Below are 17,956 nucleotides of genomic sequence, written 5' to 3' on the forward strand. Positions count from 1 at the left end.
TTAAGATTTTAATATATTTAGTATATATTACTATTAGAACTAAAGCTTCTATATAGACTAATAATATATTACTTTTAAAGCCTTACTAAGAAAAGAAACTTTACTTTAATATATAGAGTAAAACTAACTAGTAATAGTTAGCTATTAATATAATATAACTTTAGTAGCTAATAAAGATAACTACTCTATTATAGCTTAGCTTTTAAGAGTAACTATAATAGTAAAATACTAATATAGCTACTATCTATTTAATAGTATTATTATACTAAAAATAAACTTTAAATACTTTATTATTTTTAGTTTATTTATTATTACTCTAGCTAAGAATTCTAATAAACGCTTTATACTAGTATATAATAGCTACTTTTATCTTTATAAGTAGATTTATTTATAGCTTAATCTTATATATAAAGTTATAAGTATATATAGTATAAATAATTAATAAATTACTCTAAGTAAAAAAAGTAATACTAGTAATATAATAACTATTTTATTACTTTTTTTAAAGTAAGTATAGCTTATAAAAAAACTCTTATATATTACTAGTAAGTTACTTAAAAGCTTAGCTATAATAAAAAACTATAAAAAGTCTTAGTTTATATATTAAAAGTCTTTATAGTAGTAGTATAATAATCTTAATAGTATTAATAGTAGTAATAGTAGTAATAGTCTTAGTAGTTTTAAAATATAATATAAGATAAGTAAAGTAAGTCTTAAAAGCTTTAATAAAAGCCTTTATAATAGCCTTAAAAATAGTTTATATAATAATTACTAGAATAGTCTAACTAAGAGCTTTCTTTTTAGTAGTAGTTTTAGAGTAGTTTATAAAAGCTTTTATAAGTAGTAATATAATATAGTATAAGAATATAATTAATATAAATAGAAAAAGAAGTAATATAACTAGTAATAAAATTAGCTTTAGATAAACTTACTAATACTAAAAGAACTTATAAAAGAGTAAAGATATAGTTAAGAAATTATTTATAGTATAGCTTTAGTATTAAATTTAAGCTACTATTTATATTTTTAATAAGTTTTAGATTTCTAATTTACTATAAGCTATAAAATAAAAATAGAGATAGAAATAAAAATAGAAATAGAGAATAAAAAGTATATATATAGAAGTATAATTTTGCTTACTAAATATTTTAGTATTTTATTACTTTATAATCTATAGTTCTATTAGTTATAAGCTATTAAAAATATATAATTATATTATAATTTTCTTTACTATAACTAAATATTAGTATTTATAAAATAGTTACTTTACTACTTTAAATTTTAAAAGCTTTAACTACGCTAAAAGTAGTAGTACTAAGAACTTAAGCCTTAGTTTACTTAATACTTATACTTTTAAATATAAAATTTTAACTTTTTTATAAATATATCTTTTTATATACTAGTAATAAACCTTACTTTTTTTAGACTAGTTTACGCTGTAAGATTAGTTTACTAATAAACTAAGTTTCTATAGTAGAGCTGCATCGCTCTTTGCGCTGTTATTAGAGCTATAGAACGTCTGCTTGTCTGGGTCGTCTTAACACCCTTGTCATCCCATCGCGGTTCAAAGTTGGACAAGATTTCGGCCACACTATCTGCACGAAGCAGCGAGAATGATTAGAGGTTTGCGACGTCATGGTCAGAGCGTCAGGCGCTCCCCAACCGGGCGAAAGCAACTTCAGCGTTCCGCTAGACGTCCTCTCAGCTATACGACGTGTTCAGCAGAGCCCGGCGCGACCTCTGCACAACCCCACCTGGGCAATTGCGCAATCGCAGTATCGACTTGTGGCACGGTCTAATTACATACACTCCACCAGACTCCAGACGATGTTACGTCACGGCCAATTTGTATGCAAGACATCGTGAAGCAAGATCGTCTCGCCTCTGGTAGTGCCTATACGAGAACCCCCGATACGTCGTATTTTCGTATAGGTCGATATACGCGTACACGAGTCACGCCTGGGGGGTCTGTTCGCATCGGGCCGCCCCACGGTTGAATACTACACAGGTTTCTGAGTCGTTCTGTACTTTGCATCGGAGTTGGAATACCTAGAGAGCTAGGTCGATGCTATTAGGTCGAAGGCTACCGAGTTTCCCCGCCACCAACGCATCTGGATGAAGGCCAAAGCTGCGAAAGTACGCGGCCTCTACTCGCAGCCATGGGGTATTTAAGCCAACAAGGCGGCCTGAACCGACAGATCTCTAGTGATATTCAGACTCATCGAGCGCCTTCTCCAGCCTTGCGATAATTTCAGGGCTAGCATCAAACATGCACTTCGCAACCGCCCCAAGCGTCGTGTGTCTCATCACAGCCATCAGGCTTGTATCAGCTGTTGATTCGCCTCTCATCACCCCACTTTGTAAGCTGCTTTGAGCCGACTATCCTACATGACTGGCTGACCGGTGGCAAATGTACAGCTTGGAATGAAGCATCAGAGAAGGCCAAGAGCTTTGTGTCTCAGCTCACTATGTCGGAGAAGATTGGCCTTGTAACCGGGAGTTATGGTAGCGGCCCGATTCTACCTTGTGTAGGCACACTCGCAGCCGTCGAACGCCTCAATTACACCGGTCTATGCATGTCCGACGGCCCGAACGGTGTCAATCGACAAGACAGCGTGAGTGTGTTTGCGTCTGGGATCACGGTGGCGGCGACGTGGGATAGACGCCTCATGTATGAGCGAGGATTCGCTCTTGGAGAGGAGTTCAGAATGAAAGGCGTTCACGTTTTGTTAGGGTATGTCAATCCTTCAGCTCTACACTCTCTGATTTTAGACTCACAACCATGCAGACCTAGTACTGGACCTATGGGCCGCCACCCTCGAGGCGGTCGCGGTTGGGAAGGCTTTGGCCCAGATCCATATCTTGCTGGTGTCGCCATGAATGAGTCTGTTACTGGTATCGAAGCAACTGGTGTCCAGACAAGCTCAAAGCATTACATTGGGAACGAGCAAGAAACCCAGCGCAACCCCAGTACCAAGGATGATGGAACAGTTATCGAAGCGATCTCTGCCAACATCGACGATCGGACACTCCATGAACTCTACCTCTGGCCATTTGCCAATGCCGTCCGGGCTGGAACAGCATCAGTCATGTGCGCCTACAGTCGCTTCAACCAGACATACTCCTGTGCCAGCTCGGAAGTTCTGAACACGATTCTCAAGGACGAACTAGCCTTTCCTGGATACGTTGTCTCTGATTTTGGCGCCACGCATTCCACAGTGGATTTCGCGGAAGGAGGCCTGGACATGGAAATGCCCGGAAACGTCACTGCAGCCGGTTTCCCATGCTACTTTGGCGACAAGCTCCTTGAGGCAGTTCAGGCGAACAAAGTATCAGAAGAACGCCTCGAAGACATGGCAAGAAGAGTTATGACGCCCTATTTCCGACTTCATCAAGACAAGGACTTTCCGATGATAGATCCTGCGACTGGGCCCGTACTCTTTGTTACTCAGCTTGGACATGTCCAGGTACCTTCAATGGCAGGAATGTTCACTGAGGTCCCAGCTATAGACGTTCGCGCCGATCATGCGCGCGGCATTCGCGAGCTGGGCGCAGCCGGCACAGTGTTGCTGAAGAATGTCAATGGGACGCTGCCGTTGACAAACCAGACTAGCTTCGCTTTATTTGGGAACGGCCTCCCAGATCCAACCATTGGATCGGCATTCGTGCCTGCCGAAGACGCTCCAGAGGGCTTTGAGATCGGCGCCTTTGACATTGGTGGCGGATCTGGCTCTGTGCGACACACAAATCTTGTGAGCCCACTCGAAGCCATTCGGACCAAAGTCAAAGCTCTTGGCGGCCGAGTGCAACTGCTGTTCGACAACAATGAGATCGCAGCGGGGCGATTCACAACCATCTATCCAACACCCCAAGTCTGTTTGTTATTCTTGAAGGCCTGGGCGACCGAAGGCGCCGATAGACCGGATCTGAACCTCCAGTGGAATGCTACCAGGGCTGTCGAAAGCACAGCAGCGCTATGCCCAAACACTATCGTTGTGACACATGGTCCGGGGGTAGTCTTGATGCCATGGGCTGACAACGAGAACGTGACGGCCATCTTGGCTGCACACTATCCAGGAGAAGAAATTGGAAATTCTATCACCGACGTCCTTTGGGGAACCGTTGAGCCTTCCGGCCGGCTGCCCTACTCCATTCCCAAGGACGAAGCAGATGCAGGTCCTCCGATTCTAGTGGTGCCTAAGAACACAACAGATCCTGGCGCATGGACGGAAGACTTTGTAGAGGGTCAGATGATCGATTACCGGTACTTCGACGCCAATTCTGGCAAAGAACCCCTTTACGAGTTCGGTTACGGGCTGTCATACACCAAGTTTGACATGGCACCGAGCCTGAACGTGCAACTTACGGGCGGCCCGTTGAACCAACACGTTGACAAGTCCATGGGTATAGCTCCAGGAGGGATGGTCGATCTGTGGACCAACGTAGCTGTAGTGACAGTCAACGTCACTAATACAGGTGACCGAGCAGGTTCCACTGTTCCGCAACTCTACGTGTCACTGCCCCAAGACACGACGCCCCCAGGCACACCTGTAAAGGTACTGAGAGGATTCAACAAACTACATCTCCGCAAAGGCGAGACGAAAGAGGCGACGTTCGAGCTCTTGAGAAGGGACCTGAGCTACTGGGACGTTGAAGAGAAAGAGTGGGTTATCCCGAGAGGGCAGATTACTCTCTTGTCAGGATTCAGCTCCAAGGACCTACGAGCAAACACTACAATCTCAGTGTAGTGTCTTTTTGTAAGAAAGATAGCAGAGCTTTCAATCGGTGAGACATTCTGGCATTATCATGGATGGTTACTATAAACTTTGTATGCTAGACTACTAATACAATTGCTACTCTGTTGTAGTTGCTAGAAGCTGAATGTACTGAATGGCACGGGCGCAAGTCTCGTGATCGGCCTTTCGTCTTTTCTCCGTATCCTCTTTGCTACCGCCGTCCTCGGCAGGGTCTCGCTTGCGTTTCTCGCCCTTTTCCTCGTCTGCGTCATCGCTCTTATGCCAGAAGCGATGTGGCAAGGTCTCTTTGTCTGCGATCTCGGCGTCTGTGATCTCCCTCTCTTCTCTCTGCTTGTCGCTCAATCCCGCAGGTAGACACTCGAGGTCCAACGGTCCATTGTCAAGCCTGAAGAAGACCCGCTGAACAAACTTGGCTCTTGTACGCCGACGCGAAAGGTTGTGTCGTAGAGCAGACGATGAGCTACTACTGCTGAATGGAAAGTAGCTCCCGAAGATGCTGTTATCTTGCTTGTCCTCCACCTCAAGCATCTGCCACCGTTCGTCGGCTAGTAACTGAACGAGCTCGCCTTTACCCCAGTCTTCGTAGATGTCGTTGGGTACATTAACGGTCAACTTCTTCAGATTCTTGAACTGGGAAGCGTAGCGAGCCCAGAAGCGCCTCCAGCCAATCATCTCGCGTTTCATGAGGGCTACCTCGGCGGGTGTAGGGCGCTTCGCTGTACGCAGCCAGCCAGAGACACCAGGAACGTCGGCGGGGTATTGGATACTGAGTTCATCAACCATGGCGGCGATGGGCGTAAGACTGAAGACGGCTTGGGTCGGAAGCAACAGTTCACGCTTGTCCGCGTTTTCCCCAACAAAGGTCTTGTAGTCGCCGAAATATAGGTTGCCGTCAATACCGGACGCGGGAGACATGTTTGTGCGTTCGCCAATGGAAATACGGATAGGGATACCGAAGCTTCGTAAGGTGGATACCATAGTCTGTATACGAGACAGAATATCTTGTTTCGGAAGCAGTGTCCGGTTGGGCTCGAGATTGGCTGGAAAGACATCGGACATGAGGGTCTCCCAAGTGAATACGGGCTTCCAGTTACACTTCTCAGCTATCCACCGCAGCGCTTCCTGGACCTCTGGCTTGGAGCTTGGGTCACTCATCGCTTGGTCGTTGTTCTGCTGCGTAGTCTGGCCAAAGTGATGTCGGCGCTGCGTTACATTGATGAGATGAAATGGGTGAAGGACGATGTTTTGAAGACCGTGTATGGGCTTGATGTTGATGTTTGGATACTTCTTGGAGATGGTTTGGAGGCTCTGCAGCAGGTCCTCGAATGAAGCTCCTACGCCCTGCACAACATGATTGCCCAGCTCCATGTGATCGCGTCCGCAGTCTTCGAAGGTCTTGTCATCGAATGCCTCTTCCTCATCACGATGGTGATGCCCTTGAGTTATTCGATACGGTATGGGACCAATTACATCGCGATCGCGACGGTCCTCCATCCATGAGTATAAGCCGATTTCGACGTCTTTTATTCGCGACCAGGCTGTGGCATCGGTAGAGAAAAGGGATCGGTAAGGGGCGTAATCGTGTATCCTCAGCTTCGTCATGCTGTCTGGGCAATGCTTCTGCACACCATCCACAAGACAGCAGACGCGCTGGTGGACTTCCCATTCGTTCCATGTGCTAGGCTGGATGTCAGTACTAGGAGCGTTGGTGAGGAATCATGGTGGACAAAACTTACTGGAAGCCTGAGTAGCGCTCTCGTATCGCGAGCGTCTTCAGCTTGCTGCAGATTGGAAAGATGATGCTGGCGACAGAACCGCTCTTGTGCCTTCTGGACATGCGGAAGCCCTGCTTGAAGCGATAGTCGTTGTATGAGTAGCTGTACTCAATCCGAGAGTGCGCAGTGTAGTCAGCCCAATTGGCAACCTCGAGCTCTTCGAGGCGGCCGAACAGCTTGGGGCAAGCAGCAGCCAGCATGCTCCACGTCCACGTCTCTTCCGGAGTCCATACGAAGTCTTTGATGGCCGAGATGTCTAAGCTCGTCAGGCATGGTAGGTTTTCTTCTATCCACTTGAAGTCGTCTATACTCGCCCAATGTGACATTGCCAACTTGTGTACGTGTCGGCGGTTCTCATCTGTGATGCTCTCCTGGAAACTTATCCACCGTATGTTACCCAGGCCTCTGTACTTCCAGTCGCCTAGTCTGATGTCGCGCACATCGTTGAGTTGTATGGGGTATTTGTAGAGGAGCTGATTGACGGTGACGCTGCTTGCCATGCCTTTGCAAAGCCTTTTCAGGCTCCAGGCAGCGTCGCGGTCGAGATAGTCCATGACACACTTGAATATGTCGTCGGGAAGTTTGAGAAGCATGCTGCTCTGGCTCGCGGCAGCTTTGGACTTGGGCTGGTTGAGTGTATCGGAAGCGACAGGGCTACAGTCACGACTTGAAGTAAAGTCGGGCATATCGGGCGAGAGATAGTCAAGGTCGTGCAGGCTGAAGAGATTCATCAAGTAGCGATCGTAGCTCATGGGTGAGAGACAGTGGAGGTGGGAAGAGAAGAGGGGACAGAGGAGCGAGGGCAGGCTGGGGCGCAGCAGTTGTACCCAAGTAGGGAGTTGCGCGCTGAGGCAACTGACTGTTCACGTGAGTGAGCGAGTGACTGGCGAGTGGTTTGGTGAGGCGCATGTGTGTGCAGAGCCATGTATGGGGGTTTTGCGAATGTGAAAGCACAGTCGTGGAAGGCGCGATGGTGAGGCTGGTAGGCGGCGCGCGTAGCGGCGATGCGGAGAGGGTGCGGAAGTGCGGCGCCGCCAAGACACGCGTCGCTTTTCGCGCTCCGACGACTTTCTACCTGCGCGAACCATCTGTCGCAACACCATCACCCGCCGCACTCTCACCCACGCGCCCACCCCACGCGCAATCTCACCATGGCCGACGCCCAGGTCTTCGAAGAGACATTCACCGTCACCTCCATCAACAATGAGAAATACGATCGCGTATCCCGCATCTTTGGCACCTCGACCGATAGCCAAATCACCATGTCGCTCGACATCAACCACGAACTGTTCCCGGTAGAAGCTGGCCAGACCTTGAGCCTGGTTCTGGCAACGACATTGGCGCTGGACGGCAGTGCCAAGGGCGACAACGACTCTATGTGGAGGAGCGTCGGCAAGCAGGGTGTTACGACACTGGCCGACATGTACGACTACGTGTGCTATGGGAAGAACTACCGCATGGAGGGTGGTGACGGCGACATCATGTGAGTGAAGCTCGCGCGGGAGTTCTGCTCGCACCGGGTGCTGACGGCAACACAGAAAGTATTTCGCCAGCTTCGGGGGGCTGCTGTTGTACATGGAGGGTCCTCACCGGAAGCTCAGCGGGCTCAAGATCGACGACATTTACATGCTCATCAAGCACTCATAGTACTAGTGTCTTCGCCTCCACCACGATCCAAGGGAAGCAAGCATAAATAGGCGTTTGGTAGCATTGTGTTGGTATTGGTATCATCTGGTCTAAAAGTTTCGGCACGGCGTCTGGATACCCCCAAAGGACTCGATAGATTCACCCGCCTCTCTTGCGCGGGAATATCACGTTTTCCTTCTCCTTCTCACAGTGTAGGGAACTCCAGCTTCCTGTGCAGTCGACTCACAATCTCAATGTAGTCGCGCTCGTTCTCCGTCGTCAGAATGCCGTGGCGGACCAGAAAGTCGAGCACAACCAGCGCGCAGTTCGGCTTGAAATCGCCTTTCTTCATCCCTTCTTGCACTTCCTCCACACTCCACAGGTAAAACTCTTCGACCTCGTCATCGCCTGGCTTCGGGATTGTGTCTTCGGGAAGCTCGAGATCGTAGACATATTGAACTTCGGGCTGCATCAGGTTCGTCTCTCCTCCTGCCCTTTCGTCTCGAATGTACCAGTATGTGACTGTGCCGCACGCCTTTGCATTCGCCCGAACGAACTCTTCGTCGAGCGAAGCTTCCTCTCCACACTCCCTGACAAGACTCTCGAACGGCGACTCACCTGATGCGATGCCGCCTGCAACCGCGTTATCAAGCATTCCTCCATACGTCTGCTTTGTCCGCGCCCGTCTCGGCGTCCAAATCTTTAGCTCCCCGTCTTTCCTCGTGAATGCCGTAAGATGCACACCGTAGGTGACCACGCCGAACAGGCAACTAGCACTCCTTTCCACGTTGAACAACAGCTCCTTCCCCAGCCCATACACAGCATACAGCTCGTTCCGCCACTTGTCCAACACTTTGAAGTGACCTGTCTGTCGCATAGCCAACAGTGTCGTTTCTACCGCTTTCGACCGCTCGTCTGCGTTGGATCCGGCTGTAAGATGGAGGATGCGAGCATCGTCGTCGATTTCCCAGCCGGGTACTCCGCGGAAAACCTCGACAACGGAGGGGAGCATATAACCCAGCGCATAATTGTAGCCCGAGACGCGTAATTGGTAATACGTGTTGATGGACGCGATGTATGTTTCCGAGTTGACGTCGGGATACGGGAAGCCGTCGCATTGGTTTATGAGATCGAGATTCGTGAGTGACATTGTGGGCGATTGAGTGGTGGATGTTGTGTACGCAAGTGCAAGTGCTGCGCCAGCTGGGTGTTTGTGAGCTGCGTCATACGCTTACCCACACGAGCTTGAGTGGGGGCGGGGTCTCGAAACAGCAACGACCATGCTGAGCTTCGTCCGTGCCTCTAAACGTTCTTTCCAAGAACAGACGAGAAGGATTCCGCAGACGATCCGGCAGATTTGGCAGTTGCGATGCAATACAATTGTCAGCTGTCAAAGTTTCCAAGCATCTCGTGTTCGTATAGTGTTGCCTGAAGCTAGCGAGTGCACAAATCCATCATGTTGCATCGAGTTTCTCCAATGTTCCCCAAAACACAAACTCGACGTCAACACTCATCTTGACTTTTAGGAAGAATGGAGACCTCAACTTCCAGGATCGTCCTTGTTGTACCTAAACAGCATGTCAAGACTGTGAAATCAGCCCTAGAACGGGCCGGACAGTTTGACCGGAACAGCAAGATCGTGCCTGACTTGGATAGCGAAAGAGTATCAAGTGCAGTCGGGAATTCGACTGGTCCGACACAGAGTGCTGATCTATCGAGGTCATCTCCACCTGAAGCAGACACTGCGGCATCACCAGCGGAAGCCTCACATGCACCACCAAACCTTACACAGCAGTCACGCTTCCCGAGGCTCCACTTCGACGCGACCCGCGGCGAATATGTCGACCAGTCATCTTTGGAAGACAGAACTCAGCGTGGAAGCCAGATAGTTGAGAATGAGACCTCGAGCCCGGCGGGCGAGTCACCTGGTGATCGCGACAGTCATATCAGGTTTCCCACCCTGCAGTTTGATGTGGTCAGAGGAGAATATGTTGAGCGTTCTACCGTGAACACGGAGGCTGACAAGGCTAGAGAGCCTGACCAAAATCGGATGCGTATCCCCACGACCATCCCGTGTCCTGCGCCTAGAAACAGCTCAAACGACATCCTGGATGCTGAGGGTTTGAAGTCCAAGATAACAGAAGATCTCGCACTGAGCGAGATCTCCACAGACATATCCATCTCACACCACGTCCCAAGCACGGCAGCATCACCGCGTGCGGCTCACTCAAGTCCCCTTCACAAGGCTTTAGGAACCGCGCTCACCTTGCTTCTGGATCTTGCCTCTGTATCGCACACACTCACGGTCGAAGCACTTGTCACAGCTTTCCCAGACGGATATTCAGTGTACAAGCCCATGCTTCTTCTTCCGCACAACGCATTGTCCTCCGCCCCCTGGCGAGCTCTCAGCACCACTTATCCAGCCGACTCCGACGAAATGAAAGCAGTATGGCGAGATACAGCGATATCAGTGGGCGCAACACACGTCGCCATCAACGCGCCCATACCCATATCCACGTCTTCAACATCAGCATCATTATCCACCACGGCAGGCGAAGAGAACATACTGCGTAGCCCAACCAATCTCACACCTCTCTACGGCAACTTCGGTCCCGCACCAACCTCACAAACCATCACCTCACCATCAGCAACAGACTTCGCCGACGCCCTATGGGTAACTGCGCGCCAAAACGGTATTTGGCAGACCTGGGCGCCGCTCTACACGATGTTCAGTCGCGGCAATGTCAATGAGAAAGCAAGGATATTGAATCTTGCTTCGGTGAATAATCTGGATGTTGCATCAACAGCCGTCGATCTTTACGCTGGAATCGGCTACTTCGCCTTCTCGTACAAGAAGAGTGGAGACAGACGGGATACAGGTATCAAGCAAGTCGCATGTTGGGAGATAAACCCGTGGAGTGTGGAAGGACTACGGAGAGGTGCAGAGATGAATGGGTGGACGTGCAGAGTCCTCAAGGATACAGACATAGCGCAACTGCGTGAAAGTCCCTCGAGAGACGATTCCTGTCTCGACCAAGCGGATCTCCTGGTCTTTCAGACGAGCAATGAGAGTGCCGAGACGGACTACGCGTTGCTTCCATCGCCTAAGCCACCTGTTCGACACGTCAATCTAGGCTTGCTGCCTTCGTCGAAGCTCTCCTGGGGCGTTGCAGTTGCCATGCTTGACAAGCAGCTTGGAGGGTGGATTCATGTGCATGAGAACGTTGGAGTCAAGGACGTCGAGACGAGGCGAAAGGTTATAGAAGAGGAATTCCAGAGTCTGGTGGACAAGAGGGACGCCGCAACCAGAAGGAAGGTTCTGGTGGAACATGTGGAGAAAGTGAAGATGTACGCACCTGGTGTTGTGCACTGTGTTTTTGATGTTGTCATTGGAGGCGATATCTGAGGGCCGTGGACAGTCATCTCTTGTCAACACCAGGGGAGGACGGCTGATGTTTTGAGGTGGTCATCAACTAAAGATCTTAATCAACACTACATGGCATTACATCACACCATATTCTTCTTGCACATGCCATGGCATTCATGCTTGTCAAATGCACCAAATGTAAAAATACTAGTAGATCTGATCAGTCTATCTATGGTATCATAGTCTCCACGCCTTGTGTCTGCTAGATGTGATGATATCCCCTCAGCAGCACATCGAGTCAAAGCAAAACTCCACCCTGGATGCCGAAAGCGAAGGTCGCAACCTTGCTGTGAGAGTATTCCAACGCCCGCTAAAACGCAGCAAAGACAAAAACGCAAAGGTCCAAAAGATATAATACATAGATGGCAAAATCTGAAGTCGCCATGGTAGGAGAGTCGGCACCCTGTTGCCGCGCTCATTCAACCTCTGTCAGCCACCTTCGAATTCCCTCTTTCAGGGAAGAGTCGTTCTCGGTTCTTGGGTGAGAAGTCTTGGTTGTCTTTGTCGGTTTTGTCTGACCACCTTCCTTAGGAGGCTGTCGACCTCCGCGCTCAGTGGCTACGTCTTTGACGACAATTTCCAACGCTTCGAACAGCACGCTTTTACAGTCAACATGCGGTACTTCGACGTGTGGAACCGCATCTGACTCCGCTCGTGTATGGGGCCGACCCCTTCTGCTGCTTGATCGTGATGACTGGGCAGAGTTGACACGAGTCACTTCACCAGACTGTGCCAGTACACGATCCACGCCGTCTATGAGGGTAGAATCGAAGTCCATGATGATTTCTTCATCGAACTTCTCAGCGAGGTGGACTTCAGTCATCATTGGAACAGCGCTGCCTGAAGTATACGGATTGCCGTAACGCGAGTGGCCGGGCGCCAAACCAGTAACGCCTGGCGTCATGGCCGAGGACTGGTAGGTAGGTGTGGGTATCAGCTTGACAAGGCGTCGTAAGCTGATGCGCTTGATTGAAAAGGAACTCGTGTCAGCGATAAGAGCAGAACATATGTCCATCCAGCGTTCAAGTGGACCAGACTCCAGACTAGGTGTAGTCACGGTACTCAAAGGTGTTGGCTCCGCGCTCATTGCCCGCTTAATGTCTCGTTCGAGGTAGCGATACGGTTTGATAGCCTGAACAGCAAAGTCAGGATGAAATTGACTGAGCCACCCAGCAACGTTGACAGGTTGTTCTGGCTCTCCGTGAGGCGTCGACAGAACCGATGACTCGCCAAAGCTGGAGCCCGGTTGACTTGAAGCTGACCCGAATCCTCCCAGCATTGGAGACTGTAAAGGGGAGTCGAAGTCGGGGAGCGGGAGGTCGACATCAATAACGCCATCCTTTTCATTGACTGACAGTTTTAGATGACTTTCAAAAGTCTTCTGACGCTCGGGTATCGGCCGCGCTGCAGATGCAGGAACACCGGAAGTGCCACCATTAGAGTAAACACTGAGAGTGTCTTTTTCGCCGGAGTCAGGTGCAAACGGAGAATCGACGGCATCGCTCTCGAAGACACGGTCCATAGAGAGTTCCTGTACCATGTGCTCAAGCTGCGATCGAGGGCGCTCTTGCCCACGAAAGCCCACGCCATCATCTGTCGTTTGGAAGTACTCACTTTGGTCGGTCGAGGACGAGCGACGGCCGCTCCAAAAATTCATGAAGCCACTCCAGCGACTAGTGTTGCTGGAATCGTTGCTGGCAAGGCTTGTCTGGCCTGTACCGCTCCGTTGTAGGGTGCTGATCAAGTTGGTGGACGCCAGACTATCACTGCTCTCTGGTCTCATATCAGGCATGGTGCCGGAAGACTTTGTTCTAGGGAAGGTGAAGTGAGCGACAGGCATCGCATCTTGTGGGGTGGCTGTTGAGGTGGTTACAGTACTGCCCGTTGTGACTGGGCCTTCCGACATCGAGGGGACGACTAGAGTGGTCCGGACTGAATGTGCAGAGGAACGTCGCGAATGGCCGAGCGGTCGTACAGGCTCTGACGTCTCAATCAGGGCCGACTCGGAACGTTCGTCTAGAGCCTGCGTAGAGGGCTGATGCACACTCTGGGGTTTCGGGGGCTGCAGAAGAATGTTGGACATGCTCTGCTTACCCCTCGGTCCTCGCTTTATCTGTCTCCTTAGCGATGGCTGTCTTGAGGGCGGCATGTTGGTCGGGGGCGACTGTGAGTAAGCACGCAGTGACGCCGAGGTGCCAGGGCGCGCGTAGGTGCTGTCGCCCATGGCAGACGCATTAGGTGGTAGAAAGGCAGCCAATAGAAAGATGAGTCTCCGAGCAGCCATCTTATCTGGGGAAACAATGACAGTGCGACTCGGAATGGTTAGATTCTCTCCGGCAGTCGCTTTCTGTAGTTCGCGATGACGCTTGCGGTGCCACCTGGGGCCCAGGATATTGAGCCATTCAGTGTGGTTACCGAGGAAAGCAGTCAGCAAGTTGAAGAAGAAGAAGTTCTGTTCTCGTCGACCTGCCCAGCGACCAAGCCATCTGGCCTCCTCACGCCACACACCCCATTTGCCTTGACCTGTCATTACGCGGGGGATTCTCATACCGCTCACGACGCGATTGCCGGTCAGCTCCGCCGCGTCTCGTATCTCCTTGTCCATCATGAGGGCGTTCGGCTGCAATCGTAGGGCTCGTCGACTGGCCTGCAGAGAGGAGTCTCGAAGACTCGTCCGCGAAGGCTGATTTCTCTGGTGGTGGGCTACAGGCGTGGCCATGCCATCTGGCGATTTGGGCGCCTTGAACTGAGCCAATATGCGCTCCTGAACCACATGTTGGAGGCTGCTTAGAGCGCGCATGATGACGTCCCAGTGCTGGCCTACGACATCAACGCGGTCATCGACGTCACTACACAACGACGAGGATAGCAGTGATTCGACGCCCAGGTTAGAGTCAATGAAGGCCCATCCTGCGCGGCGATCCGAGTCCAGTGACGAACCAAGAGAATCCTGTCCAGGGGCAGAGGTTGAAAGGTGTCCAGGAGTCCTAGTGTTGGCACTACGGGACGAAGGTCTCAGGCTCGGCGACGTGTTCGATATGGGCAGGTGGAGGATAATGGTAATGGCATACATGGGGCTCTTTCGCACGTGTGAAGGGTATGGCGGCTTAGGGGCACCCGGCTTGACGTTTGTGGATGGAAAGGGGAACCCATTGCCTTTCGGCAGTGAGCTCTGCGGTGTCGGCGTGCGGTCGTCGTGATCCTCGTCCGGCATCGTGACGGAGAACAAGCGTGTGATGAAGATGGTCCGTCGCTTGGGCTCTTTCGGTATGCTTTCGGACGAGTCGGCGCGGGGCATGTCGGTCGGGAGGTTGGCGGGAGTGAAGGATTTGGCGAGATGGCTCCGGCGGCGGAGGCCCTCGGCGCGGCCCAGAGAGCTCGTCGCATCCTGGACGCTGGTGCTCAGTATGGAGGCATCGGCGGGCTTGGTGTCGAGGGGCACGATGTGGATCTTGTTGGAGTTGCCGCGGTAGTTCATGGCGAGGTTGCCGAACATGCAGTCGAGGCAGATGTTGGCCAGGTCGGTCGACTCCTTGGCCCGCGCCTGGGCTTTGGCCTGGACCTGGGCGTGCTCGTCGATGTTGGGCATGGAGGAGATGGAGCTGCCGCGGGTGCGTATACGCGTGAAGCCGGCGACCGTGGGCGAGCGCGGCGGCGGCGTGGGCTCTGTGGCGAGGGAGGAGCGACGGGCATGCAGTCCGCCAAACGTCGGGCCTGCTGTGCCCGCCGCGCGCGCGCGTGTCGTGGTGGGTGAGGTGGGCGATGTGGGCGGGTCGGCGCGCGGCGGGGCGGGCTTGGAGTCGAACAGGATTGCCTTGGGCATCTGGGGCGTCTCATCCTGGGCGATGATGATGCGGCAGTCGCGCGGGTAGTCGAGGTCGATCTCCGGCAGAGGCCCGTCGTGGGCGCTGCCGGGCGTCAGGGGCGCGGCGTGGAGGGGATAGGGCTGGCCCTCGGGGTGGTAGAGGGTGCTGGTCTCGGGGTACAGCAGATGGCGCGTGTGGCTCTCCTCCGTCGCCGAGTCGAGCACCGTCGGCGGCGGCGCGTGGGCGGCGCTGGAGCCTTTGCGGCTGCTGAAGAGGTGTCCGATCATGTCGAGAGGGCGCATTCCGCCATGGAAGCGCGCCCAGTCTTAGGAGTGGGAGGGTGAGGCGTCGATATTATGGCGGGCTCGAGCAGTGCGGCGTGCTGGTTGACCCATGGCAGTCTTCTAGGTAGTTCTTCCACTGCACTGCTACAGGTGATGCGGGGCAATGAGGGCTGCGACAACAAAGAGAAGCGTGTCGCGTGGGCCGTGTTAGTGAGGGGAGCGCGCGTAGCCTAGTGCAGAGCTGCCGCTGCTTAGTTATAGAAGGGCGGTGAGCGGCTTCTGCTACTATCGTGAAAGGATCGACTCACGACGCACATCACCGCTGCACGTCACCCCTCCACCACGGGCCCACCCAAGTATCCTCGACATCACACGTCCCCCAAGTGGGACAGCCAGCCCTCACTTCGCCGCGGTGATAGGTTTCAGTCGAGAGAAAGCGCTCCATCGCCCTCCGTCATCACAGTGCTACACGCCCGCCGACGGCCATCAGCGCCTGTGGCTGCGGATCTCCCGGGGTACCCCAGATCACGGCATGCACGTCTTTCTAAACCGTCCTGGTGCAATCCGCCGCCTCGCTTTGACAGGCTGACGCACGCCAACCCGCACTTTCGATATCAACAACTTGCTCCGCGTCGGACCACCTCCGCGGGTGATTGTCGTCGGGGCGGAAGGGACTTGCCTTGCTTTCTCATTGGAACATGAGATTGCCCAGCAAACGGTAATCTCTGTCAACACTGCCTTACTGGACAATCAACGGGCTCTTATCGAGATCGTGTAACCGTGCCCGCGTATGTGCATTTGCATTGAGGGATCTTGATCTTGATAACACATTCAGACATCTCAAGATGGCCACTCACCTGCCCATATACCGATCATGCTCATGCAGTGCAATTGCTATTTCTATGCATCTATGCTTGACCACATGCTTCCATGTCCAAAGCATTCTTCCGGTTTCCATCGCCGTGGTATGATGTCCAACCTCCGCGATACGCGTCGTTTGTCCAGCTGGGAAGAGATCGACGCATATTGGTGTCTTCGGAACAACGTGACGCGACGTTCCGAGCCTCCTTCTACTGCTGGATTCCCCGCCGGTATCGGGTGACGATCGTGGAATCTATCCGTATAGATACAGGTGCATAGTGAGGCGATCTAGGAGATCTTGAGGCTCTTGAATCCAACGAAGTAATACCGGGCGTTTAGGGCGCAACCAGAGGCCCCGAGCCGAATGTCGACATGTCTCAGATGATCCACACCGCCTGTCATATTGGGTAGCATCGCCTCGACTCGGATAGCCATCACGAGGTTGTCAAGCTACGCTCTATCAGTTCAAGCCAGTCAATTACAACTCCAGCTCCAACCCACGGCGTTGGACCATATTACTAGCTGAGTTGTGTAGGGGCGGAAACCACCGCTCCAGCTCACACCGCCTAGCCGCCGGCGTGACTTCGTCTTCGCCTCTATGGAATGTCTGACCCAGGGTCGCAGGGACAAGCAGATCAATGTGACTGGGTGATGATACAAAATCCCGCAAACACCGTCACTGCAATCATGTATGTCAGGCCTACCTTATACAAGAACAAAAGAAGAACAGGTCTAGCGATCACATTAACATGACAACATGCAAGGCAGTTAACTTAATGTTGATGTAGGCTCTCCAAGAAGTTCAAGTGTTTTTCTAGGTTGACGTGGACACGTATCATCATCGCGCCAATATCACTGATACAAACAGCCATGTTGCGGTCACATCAAAATACAGGTAAAATACATAAATCGAATCAGCACGGAACCACTCTTCATGCACTCAGTCGTAGCCTCTCAAGCTCGGCCTTTTCTCCTTCAACGATGCCCTACCCAGCGATAACTCTGTCCGCCCTTTCACAGCTAGTAGCCTCGGTAATGTGTCTCTACAATATGTCTCTCCACAAAGTGACTTCTCCAACCGCCAAACCTTCTCACCTCACTCTCACAATCTCTCACGAAACATCTGTCGTGTTTTTTCATGTCGGCATGCCACACCACACTGTCGCGCCTCAGACAGACCCTGCATTTCTCACAACCGACTGGAAACTCATGTTGATGACGTTCCAGCTGGTAGCGGCTGGGGAACCATTGATTACAGACGGTGCATTGTTCGCGGTCGAGGTTTGGCTGGGCTGAAAAAGAGTATGCGCCCGTAGATGGGTTGACTGAGAATTCTGCCATCGAGAGAGCATGGGTCTCGCTCGAAGTCTCAAGAACTTGGACGACGGACTGTGCGAGGCCGTTCGATTGTGCATTGGAT

At 51.5% G+C, this 17,956-nt stretch overlaps 6 protein-coding genes across 6 annotated transcripts; 3 read left to right on the plus strand and 3 right to left on the minus strand.

Annotated features, from left to right (window-relative positions):
• Positions 1-2,468: 2,468 nt before the first annotated feature.
• J4E88_006867 (uncharacterized protein) lies at positions 2,469-4,748 on the plus strand (the record flags this gene model as incomplete). The annotated part of the gene is made up of 2 exons (XM_049400489.1): positions 2,469-2,734; positions 2,789-4,748. The coding sequence occupies 2 exons, from the start codon at positions 2,469-2,471 to the stop codon at positions 4,746-4,748; spliced, it is 2,226 nt and encodes a 741-aa protein (XP_049253437.1).
• A 105-nt stretch (positions 4,749-4,853) lies between these two features.
• Positions 4,854-7,284, minus strand: J4E88_006868 (uncharacterized protein; the record flags this gene model as incomplete). Its single annotated transcript, XM_049400490.1, has 2 exons — positions 4,854-6,435; positions 6,494-7,284. 2 exons carry the CDS (start codon positions 7,282-7,284, stop codon positions 4,854-4,856), a joined length of 2,373 nt encoding a protein of 790 aa, XP_049253438.1.
• A 399-nt stretch (positions 7,285-7,683) lies between these two features.
• Positions 7,684-8,179, plus strand: J4E88_006869 (uncharacterized protein; the record flags this gene model as incomplete). The annotated part of the gene is made up of 2 exons (XM_049400491.1): positions 7,684-8,015; positions 8,071-8,179. 2 exons carry the CDS (start codon positions 7,684-7,686, stop codon positions 8,177-8,179), a joined length of 441 nt encoding a protein of 146 aa, XP_049253439.1.
• Positions 8,180-8,363: 184 nt separating this feature from the next.
• J4E88_006870 (uncharacterized protein) lies at positions 8,364-9,308 on the minus strand (the record flags this gene model as incomplete). Its single annotated transcript, XM_049400492.1, has 1 exon — positions 8,364-9,308. The coding sequence occupies one exon, from the start codon at positions 9,306-9,308 to the stop codon at positions 8,364-8,366; it is 945 nt and encodes a 314-aa protein (XP_049253440.1).
• Positions 9,309-9,689: 381 nt separating this feature from the next.
• Positions 9,690-11,564, plus strand: J4E88_006871 (uncharacterized protein; the record flags this gene model as incomplete). The annotated part of the gene is made up of 1 exon (XM_049400493.1): positions 9,690-11,564. The coding sequence occupies one exon, from the start codon at positions 9,690-9,692 to the stop codon at positions 11,562-11,564; it is 1,875 nt and encodes a 624-aa protein (XP_049253441.1).
• A 436-nt stretch (positions 11,565-12,000) lies between these two features.
• J4E88_006872 (uncharacterized protein) lies at positions 12,001-15,678 on the minus strand (the record flags this gene model as incomplete). Its single annotated transcript, XM_049400494.1, has 1 exon — positions 12,001-15,678. The coding sequence occupies one exon, from the start codon at positions 15,676-15,678 to the stop codon at positions 12,001-12,003; it is 3,678 nt and encodes a 1,225-aa protein (XP_049253442.1).
• Positions 15,679-17,956: the final 2,278 nt, after the last annotated feature.

The sequence above is a fragment of the Alternaria novae-zelandiae genome (genome assembly GCF_023758075.1).
Source record: "Alternaria novae-zelandiae strain BMP 2774 chromosome Unknown scaffold_14, whole genome shotgun sequence".
NCBI lineage: Eukaryota > Fungi > Ascomycota > Dothideomycetes > Pleosporales > Pleosporaceae > Alternaria > Alternaria novae-zelandiae.